The sequence below is a fragment of the Oncorhynchus masou genome, chromosome 12 (assembly GCF_036934945.1).
Source record: "Oncorhynchus masou masou isolate Uvic2021 chromosome 12, UVic_Omas_1.1, whole genome shotgun sequence".
NCBI lineage: Eukaryota > Metazoa > Chordata > Actinopteri > Salmoniformes > Salmonidae > Oncorhynchus > Oncorhynchus masou.
The window spans coordinates 30,927,226-30,946,931 of NC_088223.1; the positions used below are offsets into that span (position 1 = coordinate 30,927,226).

Genomic DNA, 19,706 nt, shown 5'->3' on the forward strand with positions numbered 1-19,706 from the left:
AACCTCATGGCTTGGATTTTGCTCTGACATGCATGGTCAACTGTGGGACCTTGTATAGAAAAGTGTGTGTCTTTCCAAATCATGTCCAATCAATTGAATTTACCAAAGGTAGACTCCAATCAAGTTGTAGAAACATCTCAAGGATGATCAATGAAAACAGGGTGCACCTGTTTTTGCTTTGTCATCATGAGGTATTGTGTGTAGATTGAGGATTTATTATTTATTTAATCCCTTTTAGAATAAAGCTGAAATGTAACAAAGTGTGGTACAAGTGTTCTGAATACTTTCTGAATGCACTGTATATTATTCATGTCATTGCTCAGCCATGACTCTGAGAAGCATATTATATTACAGTCCTTAATGCCCTGTTGATAGGATAGTCTTGAACGGAGCTCGTCCAGTTTATTCTCCAGTGATTGCACATTCGCCAATGGAACAGAGGGTGGAGGCAATTTGGGATTTGGGCCTGCTCCAGGATAATCAATATGTCTTTCAGTCTCTGACTCGTCCAAATTGAGGTTAGTGTTAGCTGTTCTGATGTCCAGAAGCACTTTTCGGTCATAGGAAACGGTGGCGCAAAAAAAATACACACAATGGCACAATTGGTCAGGAGCTCGTAAACACGTCCACCATTCCATCCAGCACCATTATATTAGCTAATAATGTTTCAGATTCAATTTATATTAGCTAATAATGTATCAGATTCAATTTATATTACATTATTAGGTATCAGATTCAATTTATATTAGCTAATAGTGTATCAGATTCAATTGAAAGAAAATATTGTCTCAGCTGTTTTTCCTATAGGAATATAAAGCCTTCGCCTAATGTGCATTCCTATAGACTTTCCAGGTAAATGATCCTCTCTCAATAACGGAGGTCCAAACAGCATCTGATTGGTGTTCCCTGCAGAATAGACAGTAATTAAACTTGGTAACAGGCCAGAGGAATCCATATGTGAAGAGCTGTTATGTAATTTGCTGCTGGGCCATGTTAACTGCTGTTGCCACCTGATGTGCAAGAGAACAAACTCTAAGTAAAGAGTTAAAGTGAGGGGTTGGTTCAGTGTGTTCTCTAATCATCTGATGGGATCTATGTGAAGAGTTTAGGTTTTGTCTACTATATGTTGCGCCCTGGTGGACAGTGAGATGCCTGCTGTACTGTATAGACCACCCTACCCTGGGGGAGCCAAGCCTCACCAAACCAACTCTCTGTTGTCAGGTGGACGACATGCTCGATGAGGAGAGCGACGAGGAGGGAGAAGGCCGGGGGAAGAAGACGATGGAAGAGGAGATGGAGGAAGAAGAGGGGCAGCGGCCAAAGGGTAGTGGACAGAGCACTGAGGGAGAGAAGCACCACCACGAGCAGCAGCACCATGACCAGCTGAAGCAGCACTATCACCAGCTGCAGCAGCAGGGTTTGGCTACCGTTGTAGAGGAGACTGAGAAAACACAGACGCCGCCTAGTCACCAGGGCGGTACAACGACAGAGGACAGCGTGCCAAGGTAAGGCCACCAGAGCACCACTTTTAAACCAGGCAGGGAAGTATTATGTAACCCATTACCAGATTAGCTGTTCTCTAATGGAAGAGTATGTGTTTCATCAAGCAACTTAATGATGAGAGTTTAAAGACGTCTGTAGCAATAAAGGTAAGGACTATGAAGGTAAGGGATGTGGTCATATTCACGATCGCAGGTTTGTTTCTGATTGGTGCTCTGTCACTCACCACAGAACCACTACAGTCTAGTGGTGGTAATACCGAAGTAGCCATCCTCTCCTTCAATATTCCAGGCTTGGTCTGTTTCCATGGTGATGTTTCCATGCTGGAAACAAACCAGCCAGATGGAGGGGGTTAGGGTTACAGTCTCCCACTTCTGCGGGACAGGGTAGCGAGTCTACCCTTCCAGAAATCTGCCTCCCAGATGCTTGCCTTGCTCTGTGCTGACGCTGCCCAGTTTAGAGCCTGGAAACAGGGTGTAAAGGCCTCCATCTGTGTCCTCCACCCACACCACAGGGAAGCCAGGTGGGACAGGTCCTCAGTCATATGGTGTCCCGCCTAGGGATGTGCATGCTTATTCAAATATCTGAACAGAGGGGAATATTCGAATACTTGTGATTTATTTATTTTTTACAATTAAAAAATGTATGGGCCTATTTTACCACTGAAAAGGCTTTTTCTAAATTAGCTCAATGTGGATTAAGAGTTCTCTAATGCAATGCAGGATGGAATAAAATTATGGAATTAAAAGTTAGTGAAATGAGAAGGAGTAGGCTACAACGAGAAACCAACAGGTAGGCTATTGTTTTATTGGAATTGGGTTGGGGAGAAAGCTCAGCATGGAGCCTCAATTAGCCTACAGTAGTTAGCTACAGCTGGCTAGCATACCTAGCTATAGCTGGCTAGCATACCTAGCTATAGCTGGCTAGCATACCTAGCTATAGCTGGCTAGCTTACCTAGCTATAGCTGGCTAGCTTCTCTAGGCTACTCAGTCAAAACAGGCACTGTTTGGGATGGTAAATAACATTGTGACTGCTACCAGTTAGCTAATATTGGCTGTAGCTGAGTTGCCTTTGCTAGTGGCTACTGCATCTATCTCTCCATCTGCTCGCCCCCATCACACACACACACACACACGCCGCCCCCGCCGCAGCTGCAGGAATAGATCGCCAGCCTCTCTCCCTCGCACAGCAGTGCTCAGGTCAAAACATAAGTTTAAAAAAAAACACATGTATTTCAAATATCTGGATATCTGACACAAATTCATGATACTATTCGAATAGTGAAATGATTTTAAACCCTAGTCCCGCCTACATGAGGAGTGGAGGAGCTTGGGCTTAGTTTTACACCTTGAGGAAGAGAGGAATGGACAGATGCCTTGTTGAAGTCTGACAGTTTGTGTGTTACGACTCAAGGCTACTGAAGGCCGAAAGGTTCTAAGCACCGCTGCCCAGAATGTCGGCAGTACATGTTTTGTTGTTCACATAGCACAGATCTTCCGTCTGCTCCTAAATTTGTAGATGGTTAATGTAAGCTAACTAGCACGCGGCACTAATGTTGTTGCTAGCAACCTAGAATTTGTAGTCCTTGTTGATACTACGAGACCTTCTAAAAATGAGTTAATCACATATAATTGCTTTGTAGATGATTCTTTATGTCTGTGAAGATATGTATTTTTTTTAAGTACATTTTAAGTGGGGGGGGAAAAAGAAACTAGAAAGTTCCATCTCCATAAAGCCATTTGAACGTGGATCTCCACCACTAGCTTTTCCTCTGGTGTTCAACCTTTTCAACTGTTGTAGTACATCTGTTGTGTATATTTGGCATGGGACGGAAAGAGAAGAGCCACAGCACCGTTCTGTGACTGTCTGCTTGTCTACAAGCACACAGAACCTGCAAACAATGAAAGCATTTCTTTAATGCAGCTTTGCCAATCAGAGTTGCCAGGTTGGACTCAGAGAAAGGGAGCAGGATGAGAAGATTGATGGCCAGGAAAATAGGAAAAATAGAAGCGGAGGATAGGAGGTGGAGCATTAGGGCTGCTGTCATAAGATCTGCTGCTCCTTGTTAGACCCACGAGGTGAGACACAATGTGAGAACTGAAGGCCGATAGGTACTTAGCACAGTAGGAGGCCTGTCATTCTCTTGGCTCATCATTGCAGAAGATTGGCTAAGCAAGAGGCAGACAGGTAGTCAACGAGGTAGTGTTATTTATTCAGGTACTCTGGCTAGTGGCTACATTATGGCAGCAAATATAGAGATTAGCCTACATCACACAAATACTGATAGTTTTTTAGATGGTAAATGACATGTGCAGAACGTGATCCGGATCCTTAGCTTTGAGAGAGTGGTTTCCGGGAGGGGTGGGGGCGAAAGCTTTATATTCGCAGACACGGTATGGAACAAAAGAAGAGGCCTGCTGGGTACCAACCTGAGAGGGGAGCCGAAAGGAGTGATGATAACAAAGAAATAAGGCACTTTTCCCAGACTAATCCACCCCCTTTTCATCTGAATTGTTCTAACTAAAACAATAAATCTGCATAATATATATATTTTTTACTCAACTGTGTCTCTTAATGTTAGTTTGCTAACTGAGCCAGGAAGTCACACACTTCATATGAAACGAATGGGGCGGTAAGTGCAGCACAACGCACACAACCCTAAATGCTTTACCAAGCGAGCTGTCAAGATGAAATACATCACTTTATTAACTCTCCTTTATCCCATACTGCCAGTGCCAGTTTGCTTGCAGCTAGCGTTCGCTAAATGGTTATCGTTGTCATTTGCAGTTTGCACATGGCTAGTCGGCTACTCCACTGATTCTCAGCAGCTAACAGACAGCTGATTCGTTCAAAACCGAATCCATTGTGATTTAATTATAATGTTGCTAGTTATCTAGTTGTGGCCATATGGCTAGTTGTGACTATAAAGGTTCTTTCTGCGTGAAGCAAAAGTTCTGAGATATTGAGCATCAAAGTTTCCACAATTCAGCTAAGAACTGTTTTGCAGTGAAATCATATTTTATAACCCATTAAGATGGCAGATGGCACCATTTATAGCTCTGAAATGTCAATCTGGGTTCAGACATAAGGCTCTGACACTTCTGAATTAGACATGTTCAGGTCCCACATGCTTCAAGAGGGCCACCATTGTCCCTGTTCCCAAGAAAGCAAAGGTAACTGAGCTAAATGACTACCGCCCATAGCACTCACTTCCGTCATCATGAAGTGCTTTGAGAGACTAGTCAAGGACCATATCACCTCCACCCTACCTGACACCCTAGACCCATTCCAATTTGCTTACCGCCCCAATAGGTCCACAGACGACGCAATCGCAACCACACTGCACACTGACCTAATCCATCTGGACAAGAGGAGTACCTATGTAAGAATGCTGTTCATCGACTACAGCTCAGCATTTAACACCATAGTACCCTCCAAACTCGTCATCAAGCTCAAAACCCTGGGTCTCAACTCCGCCCTGTACAACTGGGTACTGGACTTCCTCTCGGGCCGCCCCCAGGTGGTGAGGGTAGGTAACAACATCTCCACCCCGCTGATCCTCAACACTGGGGCCCCACTAGGGTGCTTTCTGAGCCTTCTCCTGTACTCCCTGTTCACCCATGACTGCGTGGCCACGCACGCCTCCAACTCAATCATCAAGTTTGTGGACGACACTACAGTGGTAGGCTTGATTACCAACAACGACGAGACGGCCTACAGGGAGGAGGTGAGGGCCCTCGGAGTGTGGTGTCAGGAAAATAACCTCACACTCAACGTCAACAAAACTAAGGAGATGATTGTGGACTTCAGGAAACAGCAGAGGGAGCACCCCCCTATCCACATCGACGGGACAGTAGTGGAGAGGGTAGTAAGTTTTTTAAGTTCCTCGGCGTACACATCATGGACAAACTGAATTGGTCCACCCACACAGACAGCGTTGTGAAGAAGGCGCAGCAGTGCCTCTTCAACTTCAGGAGGCTGAAGAAATTCGGCTTGTCACCAAAAGCACTCACAAACTTCTACAGATGCACAATCGAGAGCATCCTGTCGGGCTGTATCACCGCCTGGTACGGCAACTACTCCGCCCATAACCGTAAGGCTCTCCAGAGGGTAGTGAGGTCTGCACAACGCATCACCGGGGGCAAACTACCTGCCCTCCAGGACACCTTCACCACCCAATGTCACAGGAAGGCCATAAAGATCATCAAGGACAACAACCACCCGAGCCACTGCCTGTTCACCCCGCTATCATCCAGAAGGCGAGGTCAGTACAAGTGCATCAAAGCAGGGACCGAGAGACTGAAAAACAGCTTCTATCTCAAGGCCATCAGACTGTTAAACAGCCACCACTAACATTGAGTGGCTGCTGCCAACATACTGACTCAACTCCAGTTTAATAATGTAAATTGATGTAATAAATGTATCACTAGCCACTTTAAACAATGCCACTTAATATAATGTTTACATACCCTACATTACTCATCTCACATGTATACGTATATACTGTACTCTATATCATCTACTGCATCTTTATGTAATACATGTATCACTAGCCACTTTAAACTATGCCACTTTGTTTACATACCCTACATTACTCATCTCATATGTATATACTGTACTCGATACCATCTACTGCATCTTGCCTCTGGTGTTCTGTACCATCACTCATTCATATATCTTTATGTACATATGCTTTATCCCTTTACACTTGTTTGTATAAGGTAGTAGTTGTGGAATTGTTAGGTTAGATTACTCATTGTTAGGTTAGATTACTCATTGTCGGCAACTAGAAGCACAAGCATTTCGCTACACTCGCATTAACATCTGCTAACCATGTGTATGTGACAAATAAAATTTGATTTGATTTTAAGAAAGCTGTAGCTGGAATAATAAAATTTTATCAAGATAGTCAGAACACATCAACTACATTTCAGAAATGTATTATGAGCTTCAGACGAATTACTGTCATCACTGAACAACGATGTGACATTTACTTTCAGATTTCTGACAGTGTTGTTTTTTTTAAACTTGCGTGCCATTATTGCTGGCGAGACTGGCCTAGACAATACTAAAGAGGGAGATGGGAAAGATGTGTTCTGATTGGTCCATCTGTATATGTTCAGGCTTGTGATTGCAGATCGAACCGGGCACTGGTCTGTTGGGCACCTGGGCCGTATTCAGCAAGGTACATTTTAGTCATTTAGCAGACATTCTTTTCCAGAGAGACTTACAGGAGCAATTATGGTTAAGTGCCTTGCTCAAAGGCACACCGACAGATTGTTCAAGTAGTCAGCTCGGGATTTGAAACCAGCAATCTTTATGTTACTGGCCCAACGCTCTTAACCGCTAGGCCACCTTCCCGCCCAACATTTGTGAAGCATTCAGATATAAATAAATGATGTAGAACATGCCTCTGACATGTAGAATAAGGAATCACGCTAGCCGTTTTCATGAAAGAGCGTTCTATCAGTGCCACGTCTGGCAGACCGTGCAACAGTCGTTCACTCTACCAGCGTCTCCCAGGAGCCCTGACACTGCTGATAGACATGCAAATTAAGTCCATTGCCTTGTTCACGCTAGCTTTCTCTCTCCCCGTCTATCTGTCCACCCTTCCCTCTATTTCTCACTCTTTGTCTTTTTCCCCAATCTATGCATCCACCCCTCTCTCCGTCTCGCTCCCCCTTTCTCTCCTCTAGTGAATACTATATTAGAAAAAGCCTGGCATTTCTATATGAGTACTTAGTACAACATTAAATATCCCTCACTGCTAGTATAATAATGGTGTCGTACTGTTAAATAAATAAGAAAAGTGAGTCTGGCAAAGTGAATATGATAGTTCTGTGCCACTTTACCATCAACGGAATGACCGGATGTACATGGGACTGAATTGGACTGGTTCTATTTTGGACTAAGAGGTGAGCATGCCTCCATCTCTTTTCTTCTCCATCTTTACATCCCTCACCTCCACCACTTCTTCATTTTAGCCTCTAAACTGACAGGAGCCTGTTGCTAAGATACAGTAGAACTAGAGAGCCATAGAACCAGCGTCTGTTCTCTTGAGACGTTCAGCCCCTCTGGCGTCCTGGTCCCCTGAAGTTATTTAATCAAAAAATGTAAAAGGTATCTAGGGCAATAACCCTTACCCCAGCTCTATCTTTTCAGTAGAATGAATGACAACTGATTTTTACTTCTTCTTTTTTTAACCCACGGAGAGATCCAGAAGAAAAGTTTGTTTTCATCCAAGTATGACAACATCAAAAACATAGAGATTGAGTGCGAAACAGAGTTTTCAATTTGTTATCTTGAATAAAAGTACATGTTTGCACTGTCGTTCCTTCGTGCAGCTTTTCATTCGGTTGAATGCACACAGGCGTATGTGGGATGCCAACAGAACTGAAAACTAAATGAAGAATGCACCTTGCCTTCCTCCGCTCCTTTTGGTCATTGTCCTTCACCACATGAGTAGAATAACAGTTCTCCGAATCCGTGTGGGATGTAGGTCTACTCTGTTCTCTGTTTACTAAATGGCTATTCAGAAAAGCTGCCATTGACTAGGACTTGTGCGATCTGCGATATTTAGACTATATTTAGACAATACTGATTAATGTTCCCGACTTTCGACTACTTCATTTTTCCTATGGCCAGTTGCCATGGATACCGTCAGGGCAGAGAAACAGTAATATGATGTTGTCAAGTTCTGTAATTAACAACTGGGAGAGAAAAAGACCATTTCAACACTGCCCTTCTAACCATTTTAAATCAGCTTTGAATGGCTACTTATGTAACCTCCAACTTTTCAGCGCGTCTATACTCCCTCCCTTATCTGCACTTTCCACTTGATTTAAATCAGTCAGTCAGGTGGGTTAAGGTCAGCATCAGAAGTCATGAGCTGAATGTCGCGGATTCACTCTGACGACGTGTTAGTACCTATGACCCCTAAGTCATCAACAGTGATGTTTGTGGATGATTGAATGTGAATGGGTGTCGCTAAAACAAAATTGGGGGAATAGTTTTTTTTAAACAGCCGTTTCCGGTAGTTTTTTTTTTGTCAATGAAAAGTACAGCACTTTCACTCTGCGGGAGATGGTCTATCTTTGGAAGAGCTGCGAGGCAGCCTAGCGGGAGGAAGGAGGTGGGAGGTACTCGCCCTCCTCGACCCCACTCTTCATTCTGCAATGATTGCAATCAGCCACCACTCCACGCCATGTTATGCTACTCTTGTCATCTGGAGTGGTGTGGTCGGATGCTTGATTTCCGCAGCGGCTCGGAGTTTTCTTCAGGAAGTCGAGGCATTTTGAATGTAATAATAATAGAGATGGGCTACTAATGCCGTCGTGGTCCCTAGCTGTGTTGATGTAACATACAGGAAGGAACATCTCTGGTCATGAAGTTGAGGGGCTATAATAGTGGGTTAGGATGGCAATGACACACAGCCTCGTCAGCAATCAATTCTTCTAGAAAATGAATACTCTTCCCCCCCCCACACTGCAACTGAACTGCCTGAGCAAAATAGATGTGATATGTGTGACATTTGTCACAAAGTTGAGTTCTTTTTATACATGAAGCACAGAGGGATGGAGAGCCCTTGAGTTAACGCCACCATCTTTAAAATCACTGAAAAGTTATTTTCTGAATTTTTCTCCATCTCTCCGTTCATGTTCTGACTCCAATACTACTTTACTGGTCAGAGGTTTGGCCTTCCTTCCTGGCATGCTCTCTTTATTTATTTTTAAGCAGTTGAAAATATCGCTTAAGCTACTGTCTAAGCTGGAGCAAGTAAGGTGAGCGTATTTAAAATAAATAATAGTCATTTAAATCCATCATGTTGACATTTGTGCTGTAATTAAGTTTGTGTGTTCATTCCATTAAGTTCTGTTTGGTCTTGGCTCCACTGCCTCCCATTTCTCTCAGGACAAGTGGAGGAGAACCGAGTCCTTTATCACGCTGTTGAGTTTGGCAACTCTGTTTTTAAAGTCTAGAACCACTATATACAAAGTATATAAGCACTACAGCAGAGTGAAATCATTTCACTGACTCTGAGCTTTGGATGTTTCAGACATGCCTAGCCACCACCAGTGATGTTAAGTAGTACTTTCAAGTATTTTTACTCTAGTCGGTTTTTTTTGGTATTTATATTTATGTCTTTATATTTTGCCTACTTTTACTTTTACTCCACTACGTTCTTAAAGAAAATAAGGTACTTTTTACTCCAGGACGGGAAAATTATCCAATTCACACACTTATCAAAATAACATCCGTGGTCATCCCGACTCCCTCTGATCTAACAGACTCACTAAACACAAATGCCTCATTTGTAAATTATGTTGGAGTGTGTCCCTGGCTATCCGTAAATTAGAAAAACAAGAAAATTGCGCCATCTGGTTTGCCTAATATAAAGGATTTGAAATTATTCATACTTTTACTTTTGATACTTAAGTATATTTAAAACCAAATACTTTTAGACTTTTACTCGGGTAGTATTTTACTGGGTGTCTTTCACTTTTACCTGAGTCATTTTCTATTAACGTATCTTCTGCTTTTACTCAAGTATGACGACAGGATAGTATATAGAGCTGCTAGACAACCCAGAGTCATTGACACAGATCACACATCTCCATGTGGGGTTTAACGAGTCATGCCTGGCTGTCTGCCTCAGGGGAGCAGGGATGAGATGAGTAAGATGAAGTGTGTGTGTGTGTGTGTGTGTGTGTGTGTGTGTGTGTGTGTGTGTGTGTGTGTGTGTCCGTGCGGCGGGAGCCTGTTTGTCTACGTAAACTGTCAGTCGTCCACAAAGAGCTGACGGCCTGCCGCAGGCCTCTTTGTGGTCTGGAGACTCAGCATGCCAGACAGAGATCTCAACGGGTCACTGATGCCTTAGCAGTCATGAATATGCATTAATATGTGTAATAAGTAATGACATCTTGAGGGCAACATTGAACAAATAATGGCTTGTGCATTTTCTATCTAACCCTCTTCCCTTTTCCTTTGTGATATTCTCCTTCCTCTTACTTTGTGTATTATATGTCATACATTGACTTTCGGCCCATGGGACTTACAACAGTTAGGCCAACCTTATTCATTTCCTGTTGTCTGCTGCCTTTCCTCATTTCTCTCTCTCGCTCTCTCTCTGCCTCACTCTCACTCTCTCTCTCTCGCTCTCTCTCTGCCTCACGCTCTCTCTCTCTCGCTCTCTGCCTCGCGCTCTCTCTCTCTCTCTCTCTCTAACCTCGCTCTCTCTCTCTGTCCCACTCTCTCTCTCTCTCTGTCCCGCTCTCTCTCTCTCTCCCGCTCTCTCTCTCTCTCTCTGTCCCGCTCTCTCTCTCTCTCTCTCTGCCTCGCTCTCTATCTCTCTCTGCCTCGCGGTCTCTCTCTCTCTCTGCCTCGCTCTCTCTCTCTGCCTTGCTCTCTCTCTCTCTCTCTCTGCCTCGCTCTCTCTCTGCCTCGCTCTCTCTCTCTCTGCCTCGCTCTCTCTCTCACTGCCTCGCTCTCTCTCTCTCTCAAATGGGAGTTTATCAAAATTGGATTTGTTTTCAAATTCTTTGTGGATCTGTGTGATCTGAGGGAAATATGTCTCTCTAATATAGTCATACATTGGGCAGGAGGTTAGGAAGTGCAGCTCAGTTTCTACCTCATTTTGTGGGCAGTGTGCACATAGCCTGTCTTCTCTTGCAAGCCAGGTATGCCTACGGCGGCCTTTCTCAATAGCAATGCTATGCTCACGGAGTCTGTACATAGTCAAAGCTTTCCTTAATTTTGGGTCAGTCACAGTGGTCAGGTATTCTGCCGCTGTGTACTCTCTGTGTAGGGTCAAATAGCATTCTAGTTTGCTCTGTTTTTTGTTAATTCTTTCCAATGTGTCAAGTAATTATCTTTTTGTTTTCTCATGATTTGGTTGGGTCTAATTGTGCTGCTGTCCTGGGGCTCTGTAGGGTGTGTTTGTGAACAGAGCCCCAGGACCAGCTTGATTAGGGGAATATTCTCCAGGTTCATCTCTGTAGGTGATGGCTTTGTTATGGAAGGTTTGGGAATCGCTTCCTTTTAGGTGGTTATAGAATTTAACGTCTCTTTTCTGGATTTTGATCATTATTGGGTATCGGCCTAATTCTGCTCTGCATGCATTATTTGGTGTTCTACGTTGTACACGGAGGATATTTTTGCAGAATTCTGTGTGCAGAGTCTCAATTTGGTGTTTGTCCCATTTTGTGAAGTCTTGGTTGGTGAGCGGACCCCAGACCTCACAACCATAAAGGGCAATGGGCTCTATGACTGATTCAAGTATTTTTAGCCAAATCCTAATTGCCTTGTTTCTCAGATCGTTCACAGCTTTGTTGAAGTTACCTGTGGCGCTGATGTTTAGGCCAAGGTATGTATAGTTTTTTGTGTACCCTAGGGCAACAGTGTCTAGATGGAATTTGTATTTGTGGTCCTGGTGACTGGACCTTTTTTGGAACACCATTATTTTGGTCTTACTGAGATTTACTGTCAGGGCCCGGGTCTAACAGAATCTGTGCATAAGATCTAGGTGCTGCTGTAGGCCCTCCTTGGTTGGTGACCGAAGCACCAGATCATCAGCAAACAGCAGACATTTGACTTCGGATTCTAGTAGGGTGAGGCCGGGTGCTGCAGACTTTTCTGGTGCCTGCGCCAATTTGTTAATATATATGTGGAAGAGGGTGGGGCTTAAGCTGCAGCCCCGTCTCACCCCACGACCCCGTGTGAAGAAATTTGTGTGTTTTTTGCCAATTTTAACCGCACACTTGTTGTTTGTGTACATGGATTTTATAATGTCATATGTTTTACCCCCAACACCACTTTCCAGTTTGTATAGAAGACCCTCATGCCAAATTGAGTCGAAGGCTTTTTTGAAATCAACAAAGCATGAGAAGACTTTGCCTTTTGTTTTGGTTTGGTTGGTTGTCAATTAGGGTGTGCAGGGTGAATACATGGTCTGTTGTACGGTAATTTGGTAAAAAGCCAATTTGACATTTGCTCAGTACATTGTTTTCATTGAGGAAATGTACGAGTCTGCTGTTAATGATAATGCAGAGGATTTTCACAAGGTTACTGTTGACACATATTCCACGGTAGTTATTGGGGTCAAATTTGTCTCCACTTTTGTGGATTGGGGTGATCAGTCCTTGGTTCCAAATATTGGGGAAGATGCCAGAGCTAAGGATAATGTTAAAGAGTTTTAGTATAGCCAATTGGAATTTGTTGTCTGTATATTTGATCATTTCATTGAGGATACCATCAACACCACAGGCCTTTTTGGGTTGGAGGGTTCTTATTTTGTCCTGTAACTCATTCAATGTAATTGGAGAATCCAGTGGGTTCTGGTAGTCTTTAATAGTTGATTCTAAGATTGTATTTGATCATGTATATCTTTTTGCTCTTTATTCTTTGTTATAGAGCCAAAAAAGATTGGAGAAGTGGTTTACCCATACATCTCCATTTTTGATAATTCTTCATGTTGTTGTTTGTTTAGTGTTTTCCAATTTTCCCAGAAGTGTTTAGTCTATGGATTCTTCAATTATATTGAGCTGATTTCTGACATGCTGTTCCTTCTTTTTCGGTAGTGTATTTCTGTATTGTTTTAGTGATTCACATCACCATCTCTCTCTCTCTCTCTCTCTGCCTCGCTCTCTCTCTCTCTCTGCCTCGCTCTCTCTCTCTCTGCCTCGCTCTCTCTCTCTCTGCCTCGCTCTCTCTCTCTCTGCCTCGCTCTCTCTCTCTCTGCCTCGCTCTCTCTCTCTCTCTGCCTCGCTCTCTCTCTCTCTGCCTCGCTCTCTCTCTCTCTCTGCCTCGCTCTCTCTCTCTCTCTGCCTCGCTCTCTCTCTCTCTCTGCCTCGCTCTCTCTCTCTCTGCCTCGCTCTCTCTCTCTCTGCCTCGCTCTCTCTCTCTGCCTCGCTCTCTCTCTGCCTCGCTCTCTCTCTCTCTGCCTCGCTCTCTCTCTCTGCCTCGCTCTCTCTCTCTCTCTCTGCCTCGCTCTCTCTCTCTGCCTCGCTCTCTCTCTCTCTCTGCCTCGCTCTCTCTCTCTCTGCCTCGCTCTCTCTCTGTCTCTGCCTCTCTCTCTCTGTCTCTTTCTCTCTCTGCCTCTCTCTCTCTCTGCCTCTCTCTGCCTCTCTCGCTCCTCTCTCTGCCTCTCTCGCTCTCTGCCTCTCTCGCTCTCTGCCTCTCTCTCTGTCTCTGCCTCTCTGTCTCTTTCTCTCTCTCTCTGCCCTTTCTCTCTCTCTCTGCCTCTCTCTCTCTGCCTCTCTCTCCCTCTGCCTCTCTCTCTCTGCTGCCTCTCTCTCTCTGCCTCTCTTTCTCTCTCTGCCTCGCTCTCTCTCTCTCTCTCTCTCTCTCTCTCTGCCTCGCTCTCTCTCTCTCTCTGCCTCTCTCTCGTTCTCTCTCTCTCTCTCTCTGCCTCTCTCTCTCTCTCTCTGCCTCGCTCTCTCTCTGTCTCTGCCTCGCTCTATCTCTGCTCCTGCCTCTGTCTCTTTCTCTCTCTGCCTCTCTCGCTCTCTGCCTCTCTCTGCCTCTCTCGCTCCTCTCTCTGCCTCTCTCTGTCTCTGCCTCTCTCTGTCTCTTTCTCTCTCTGCCTCTCTCTCTCTGCCTCTCTCTGCCTCTCTCGCTCCTCTCTGCCTCTCTCGCTCTCTGCCTCTCTCGCTCTCTGCCTCTCTCTGTCTCTTTCTCTCTCTGTCTCTTTCTCTCTCTGTCTCTGCACTCTCTCTCTCTCTCTGCCTCTCTCTCCCTCTGCCTCTCTCTCTCTGCTGCCTCTCTTTCTCTCTCTGCCTCGCTCTCTCTCGCTCTCTCTCTCTGCCTCGCTCTCTCTCTCTGCCTCACTCTCTCTCTCTCTGCCTCGCTCTCTCTCTCTCTCTGCCTCGCTCTCTCTCTCGCTCTCTCTCTCTCTCTCTGCCTCGCTCTCTCTCTGTCTCTGCCTCGCTCTCTCTCTGTCTCTGCCTCGCTCTATCTCTGCTCCTGCCTCTCTGTCTCTTTCTCTCTCTGCCTCTCTCTGCCTCTCTCACTCCTCTCTCTGCCTCTCTCGGTCTCTTTCTCTCTCTCTGCCTCATGCTCTCTTTCTCTCTCTGCCTCTCTCTCTCCCTCTGCTTCTCTCTCTCTGCTGCCTCTCTCTCTGCCTCTCTTTCTCTCTCTGCCTCTCTCACTCTCTGCCTCGCGCTCTCTCTATCTGTCTCTGCCTCTCTCTCTGCCTCTCTGCCTCTCTCTCTTTCTCTCTCTGCCTCGCGCTCTCTTTCTCTCTCTGTCTCTGCCTCTCTCTCTGTCTCTCTCTCTGTCTCTGCCTCTCTCTCTGTCTCTGCCTCTCTCTCTGTCTCTGCCTCTCTGCCTCTGCCTCGCGCTCTCTCTCTCTCTCTGCCTCGCTCTGCCTCTCTCTCTCTCTCTGCCTCGCTCTCTCTCTCTCTGCCTCTCTCTCCCTCTCTGCCTCTGTCTCTTTCTCTCTCTGCCTCGTGCTCTCTCTCTCTGCCGCTCTCTCTCTCTGCCTCTGCCTCTCTCTCGCTGTCTCTGCCTCTCTCGCTCTCTCTGCCTCTCTCTCTGCCTCTCTCTCTGCCTCTCTCTCTGCCTCTCTCTCTCTCTTCCTCTCGCACTCTCTCTCCTCTCTCTGCCTCGCTCTCTCCTTGCCTCGCTCTCTCCTTGCCTCGCGCTCTCTCTCTGCCTTTCTCTCTGCCTTTCTCTCTGCCTTTCTCTCTGCCTTTCTCTCTGTCGCTCTGCACCTCTCTCTCTGCCTCTCTCGCTCGTCATGGATGTGAGAGTCTCTAAAGACAGCAGTGAATGGTCTGTATCTAGAGTGGTTCGTAACACGTAGCGCTTTTCTTTTAGCCCTATGGACTGTACCATCCTCCTGCGATATAGTCAACGTAACCAGGACTATACATATTCATACATGCATTCAAAAAGATTTAGCCTTTGATTAATTAGCCTGTGTAGATGTTTTAAGATTCTTCTCATCTTTCCCCTTTAATCTTCTCATTTCTATTATTTGATGCACTTTGTTAATAATATGTGTTTCCTGGATGTATTCAGCTGCTTGGCTCTAATTAAAGACTCCGTCTTATAGCCGATCAAAGCAACCTATCACCAGCCGTGCGTATGTGCGACTGTGTGTTGACTAGATGGGTGTCACCTAGAGGGGTGTCATAATTATTACTTGTCAGATTGAGTGTGCCTCTAATGTAGTTTTGTGTTCATTTTATCCTGCCTGCAGTTCCCGTATGTTCCCCTCCTCATCCCAGATTACACACCACAGTGCCTCCCATTTCACGCAGCATCACAATAACATCACAAATCCTACCAACGCATGCCTAAAATACAGCTACAAACAATGGCACTTATCACAGCCTAAACCAGTCTTTATACAGTGTACTGTATACACCAAGAGATAAGGAACAGCAGGGAACATGGAGGCTACAGCTCTTACCAGGATTCAGCCTAAAACTCTTTCTCTCTGCCGAGGAGGCTGTCTCTCTGCCTTCAGGGTGTCTTGACCTCCACAAGGCTCTGCGGAGGCCTGATCATTGTTTCATCTTGTTTGGAGCCATGAGGAGATGAGCCCCATGCAGTGTCCTGGCCATGTCTGACTCAATCAGGAATAAATATGGAACTGACCGACCTGCTCTCCTCTGAACAGTGCTGTTTTATCTAACGCTGCTCTGAATTGGACAGATTTATGGAAACAAAACAGGACTTTGGAGTAGGGTCAGTGCTGATCTACTGTATATCGAGGTTATGCTCGTGAATTACTACAATGATCATGTTTCACATCTAAAACCAGGGTATAGGCCTACTGTTCAATATGTTTGGCAATCTGGATTTGATGTAATTCCCCCTCCTGCTGTTGTCGTGGAAATGCAGTACAGAGAGAGACTTCAAACAATCGTCTTTATTTAATATCGATTAATTATTGCAATAATGAAGCCGTCAATCCAACAGTCTTGACTGTCGGACCGAAATGCTTGAATCATACAGTGAATACCTGGTCTTTATATACCAAGCCTAAAACTTCTTCAACCATGACTGGCTCCGCCCCCGATAAAGCTTCACAGCCACATTCCAGTCTATCATTAGTGGTGCATGTGAGACCTACAGTTGAAGTCAGAAGTTTACATACACTTACATTTTTCAACCACTCCACACATTTCTTGTTAACAAACTATAGTTTTGGCAAGTCTGTCAGGACATCTACTTTGTGCATGACACAAGTAATTTTTCCAACAATTGTTTACAGACAGATTATTTCACTTATAATTCACTATATCACAATTCCAGTGGGTCAGAAGTGTACATATGCTAAGTTGACTGTGCCTTTAAACAGTTAAATTCCAGAAAATGATGTCATGGCTTTAGAAGCTTCTGATACGCTAATTGACATCATTTGAGTCAATTGGAGGTGTACATGTGGATGTATTTCAAGGCCTACCTTCAAACTCGGTGCCTCTTCATGGGAAAATCAAAAGAAATCAGCCAAGACCTCAGGAAAATCAATTGTAGACCTCCACAAGTCTGGTTCATCCTTGGGAGCAATTTCCAAACGCCTGAAGGTACCATGTTCATCTGTACAAACAATAGCACGCAAGTATAAACACCATGGGACCACGCAGCCGTCATTCCGCTCAGGAAGGAGACGCGTTCTGTCTCCTGGTGATGAACGTACTTTGGTGCGAAAAGTGCAAATCAATCGCAGAACTACAGCAAAGGCCCTTGTGAAGATGCTGGAGGAAACGGGTACAAAAGTATCTACATCCACAGTAAAAATGAGTCCTATATCGACATGAAAGGCCACTCAGCAAGGAAGAAGCCACTGCTCCAAAGCCACCATAAGAAAGCCAGACGGTTTGCAACTGCACATGGGGACAAAGATCGTACTTTTTGGAGAAATGTCCTCTGTTCTGATGAAACAAAAATAGAACTGTTTGGCCATAATGACCATTGTTATGTTTGGAGGAAAAAGGGGGAGGCTTGCAAGCCGAACACCATCCTAATCGTGAAGCACGGGGTGTCAACATGTTGTGGGGGTGCTTTGCTGCAAGAGGGACTGGTGCACTTCACAAAATAGATGGTATCATGAGAAAGGAAAATGAGGTGGATATATTTAAGCAAAATCTCACAACATTAGTCAGGAAGTTAAAGCTTGGTCGCAAATGTGTCTTCCAAATGGACAGTTGTGGAAAAATGGCTTAAGGACAACAAAGTCAAGGTATTGGAGTGGCCATCACAAAACCCTGACCTGAATCCTATAGAAAATTAGTGGTCAGAACTGAAAAAGTGTGTGCGAGCAAGGAGGCCTACAAACCTGACTCAGTTACACCACTTCTTGTCAGGAGGAATGGGCCAATTTATTGTGGGAAGCTTGTGGAAGGCTGCCTCAAACGTTTGACCCAAGTTAAACAATTTAAAGGCAATGCTACCAAATACTAATTGAGTATGTAAACTTCTGACCCACTGGGAGAACAAACACTGAAATGTTTGTTCTATTCCTTCAGACTATCTATATCTCGTCTATCAAATGCAGGCCCAGTTAGACCGGAGAAATGCGTCTCACACGAACCACTAATGATAGACTGGAATGTGGCTGTAAAGTTACCACCGAGACATCAATCAATTGTCAGCTTCAAGATATCTAGTAAAACCCCTGTCCTCGACACCGAGACTAGCTGCAGGAATCTAGAGTGGACCCTTTTAAAAACTCTTACTCTTAGTTAAATATATAATAGTTTACAATTAATATCAAACAAATCAGTTAAGTATGTCATTTTTCTATCACACGGTTTACTATCTCCACCATGTTGCAAACTCCCGGCCCAAGGGTTAGCTAAGCCTATGTGTTCCTGTTTGTTTGGCCTTAGTATGACTGTACAGGATAGGCTTTTCCAAATGGTATACTGTGCATCTCTCTCGTTGGGCATGGAGGAGATGAGAGGAGCCGAGAGCTGCCCTGGGGCAGTGGTGTGATGTGCAGTGGGGATCGGTTTGTGTCTCCATTGACTGGTTGTTGACATCAAAGCAGCTGTAGAGCCACACCATGTTTTACTATCTGATAACCGATTAAATATGAATCACTGCTAAAGCCCACCGGACAGTACTAAGGCGCTTGATCGCTCACTCACTCGTTCTTTCTCTTGTTTGCTCTCGCTCTTTTACACATTTAGACACACACTCACAAGCTCTAAAGCACCCATGCTTTGACTTGCCCCATTGGATGCCTGGATTACGATATCCCACCCTAGATGCACCTAGTAGCTGCGAGAATCTTGTATTGATGCAGGGCCAGGAGTCATAGTCCAGAGCTGTCTCTAGAGATGAGGCTTCATATCACACTCACCCCTCTGGAATATCATCAAATCCAATGTTATTGGTCACATACACATGCTTAGCAGATGTTATTGCGAGTGTTGCGAAGTGCTTGTGCTTCTAGTTCCTACAGTGCAGCAATATCTAACAAGTAATATCTAACAATTCCACAACTACCTAATAGACACAAATCTAAGTAAAGGAATGGAATAAGAATATATAAATATATGGATGAGCAATGACAGAGCGGCATAGGCTAAGAAGCCATAGTATAGAATACAGTATATACATATGAGATGAGGAATGCAAGATATGTAAACATTATTGAAAACATAAAGTGGCATTATTAAAGTGACTAGTGTTCCATTTATTAAAGTGGCAAATTTTTTGATAGCGGGGTGAACAGGCAGTGGCTTGGGTGGTTGTTGTGCTTGATGATCTTTTTGGCCTTCCTGTGAAATCGGGTACTGTAAGTGTCCTTGGAGGGCAGGTAGTTTGCCCCCGATGATGTGTTGTGCAGACCTCACTACCCTCAGGAGAGCCATGCAGTTGCTGTACCAGGCGGTGATACAGCCCGACAGGATGCTCTCAATTGTGCATCTAAAAGTTTGAGGGTTTTAGGTGACAAGCCAAATTTCTTCAGCCTCCTGAGGTTGAAGAGACGCTGCCTTCACCACACTGTCTGTGTGGGTGGACCATTTCAGTTTGTCCGTGATGTGTGTTTCCACCTTCTCCACTGCTGGCCCTCTGCTGTTTCCTGAAGTCCACAATCATCTCCTTTGTTTTGTTGACTTTGAGTGAGAGGTTACTTTCCTGACACCATACTCCCAGAGCCCTCACCACCTCCCTGTCGGCTGCTTCGTCGTTGTTGGTAATCAAGCCTACTACTGTTGTGTCGTCTGCAAACTTGATGATTGAGTTG

At 44.8% G+C, this 19,706-nt stretch overlaps 1 protein-coding gene across 1 annotated transcript in view; it reads left to right on the forward strand.

Annotated features, from left to right (window-relative positions):
* LOC135549835 (RNA polymerase II subunit A C-terminal domain phosphatase-like) overlaps positions 1–19,706 on the forward strand; it is a 159,932-nt gene that overhangs the window by 70,126 nt on the left and 70,100 nt on the right. The window contains exon 13 of the mRNA XM_064980169.1: positions 1,222–1,505. Within this exon, the coding sequence (XP_064836241.1) occupies positions 1,222–1,505 (284 nt within the window). The remainder of the gene's footprint in view (positions 1–1,221; positions 1,506–19,706) is intronic.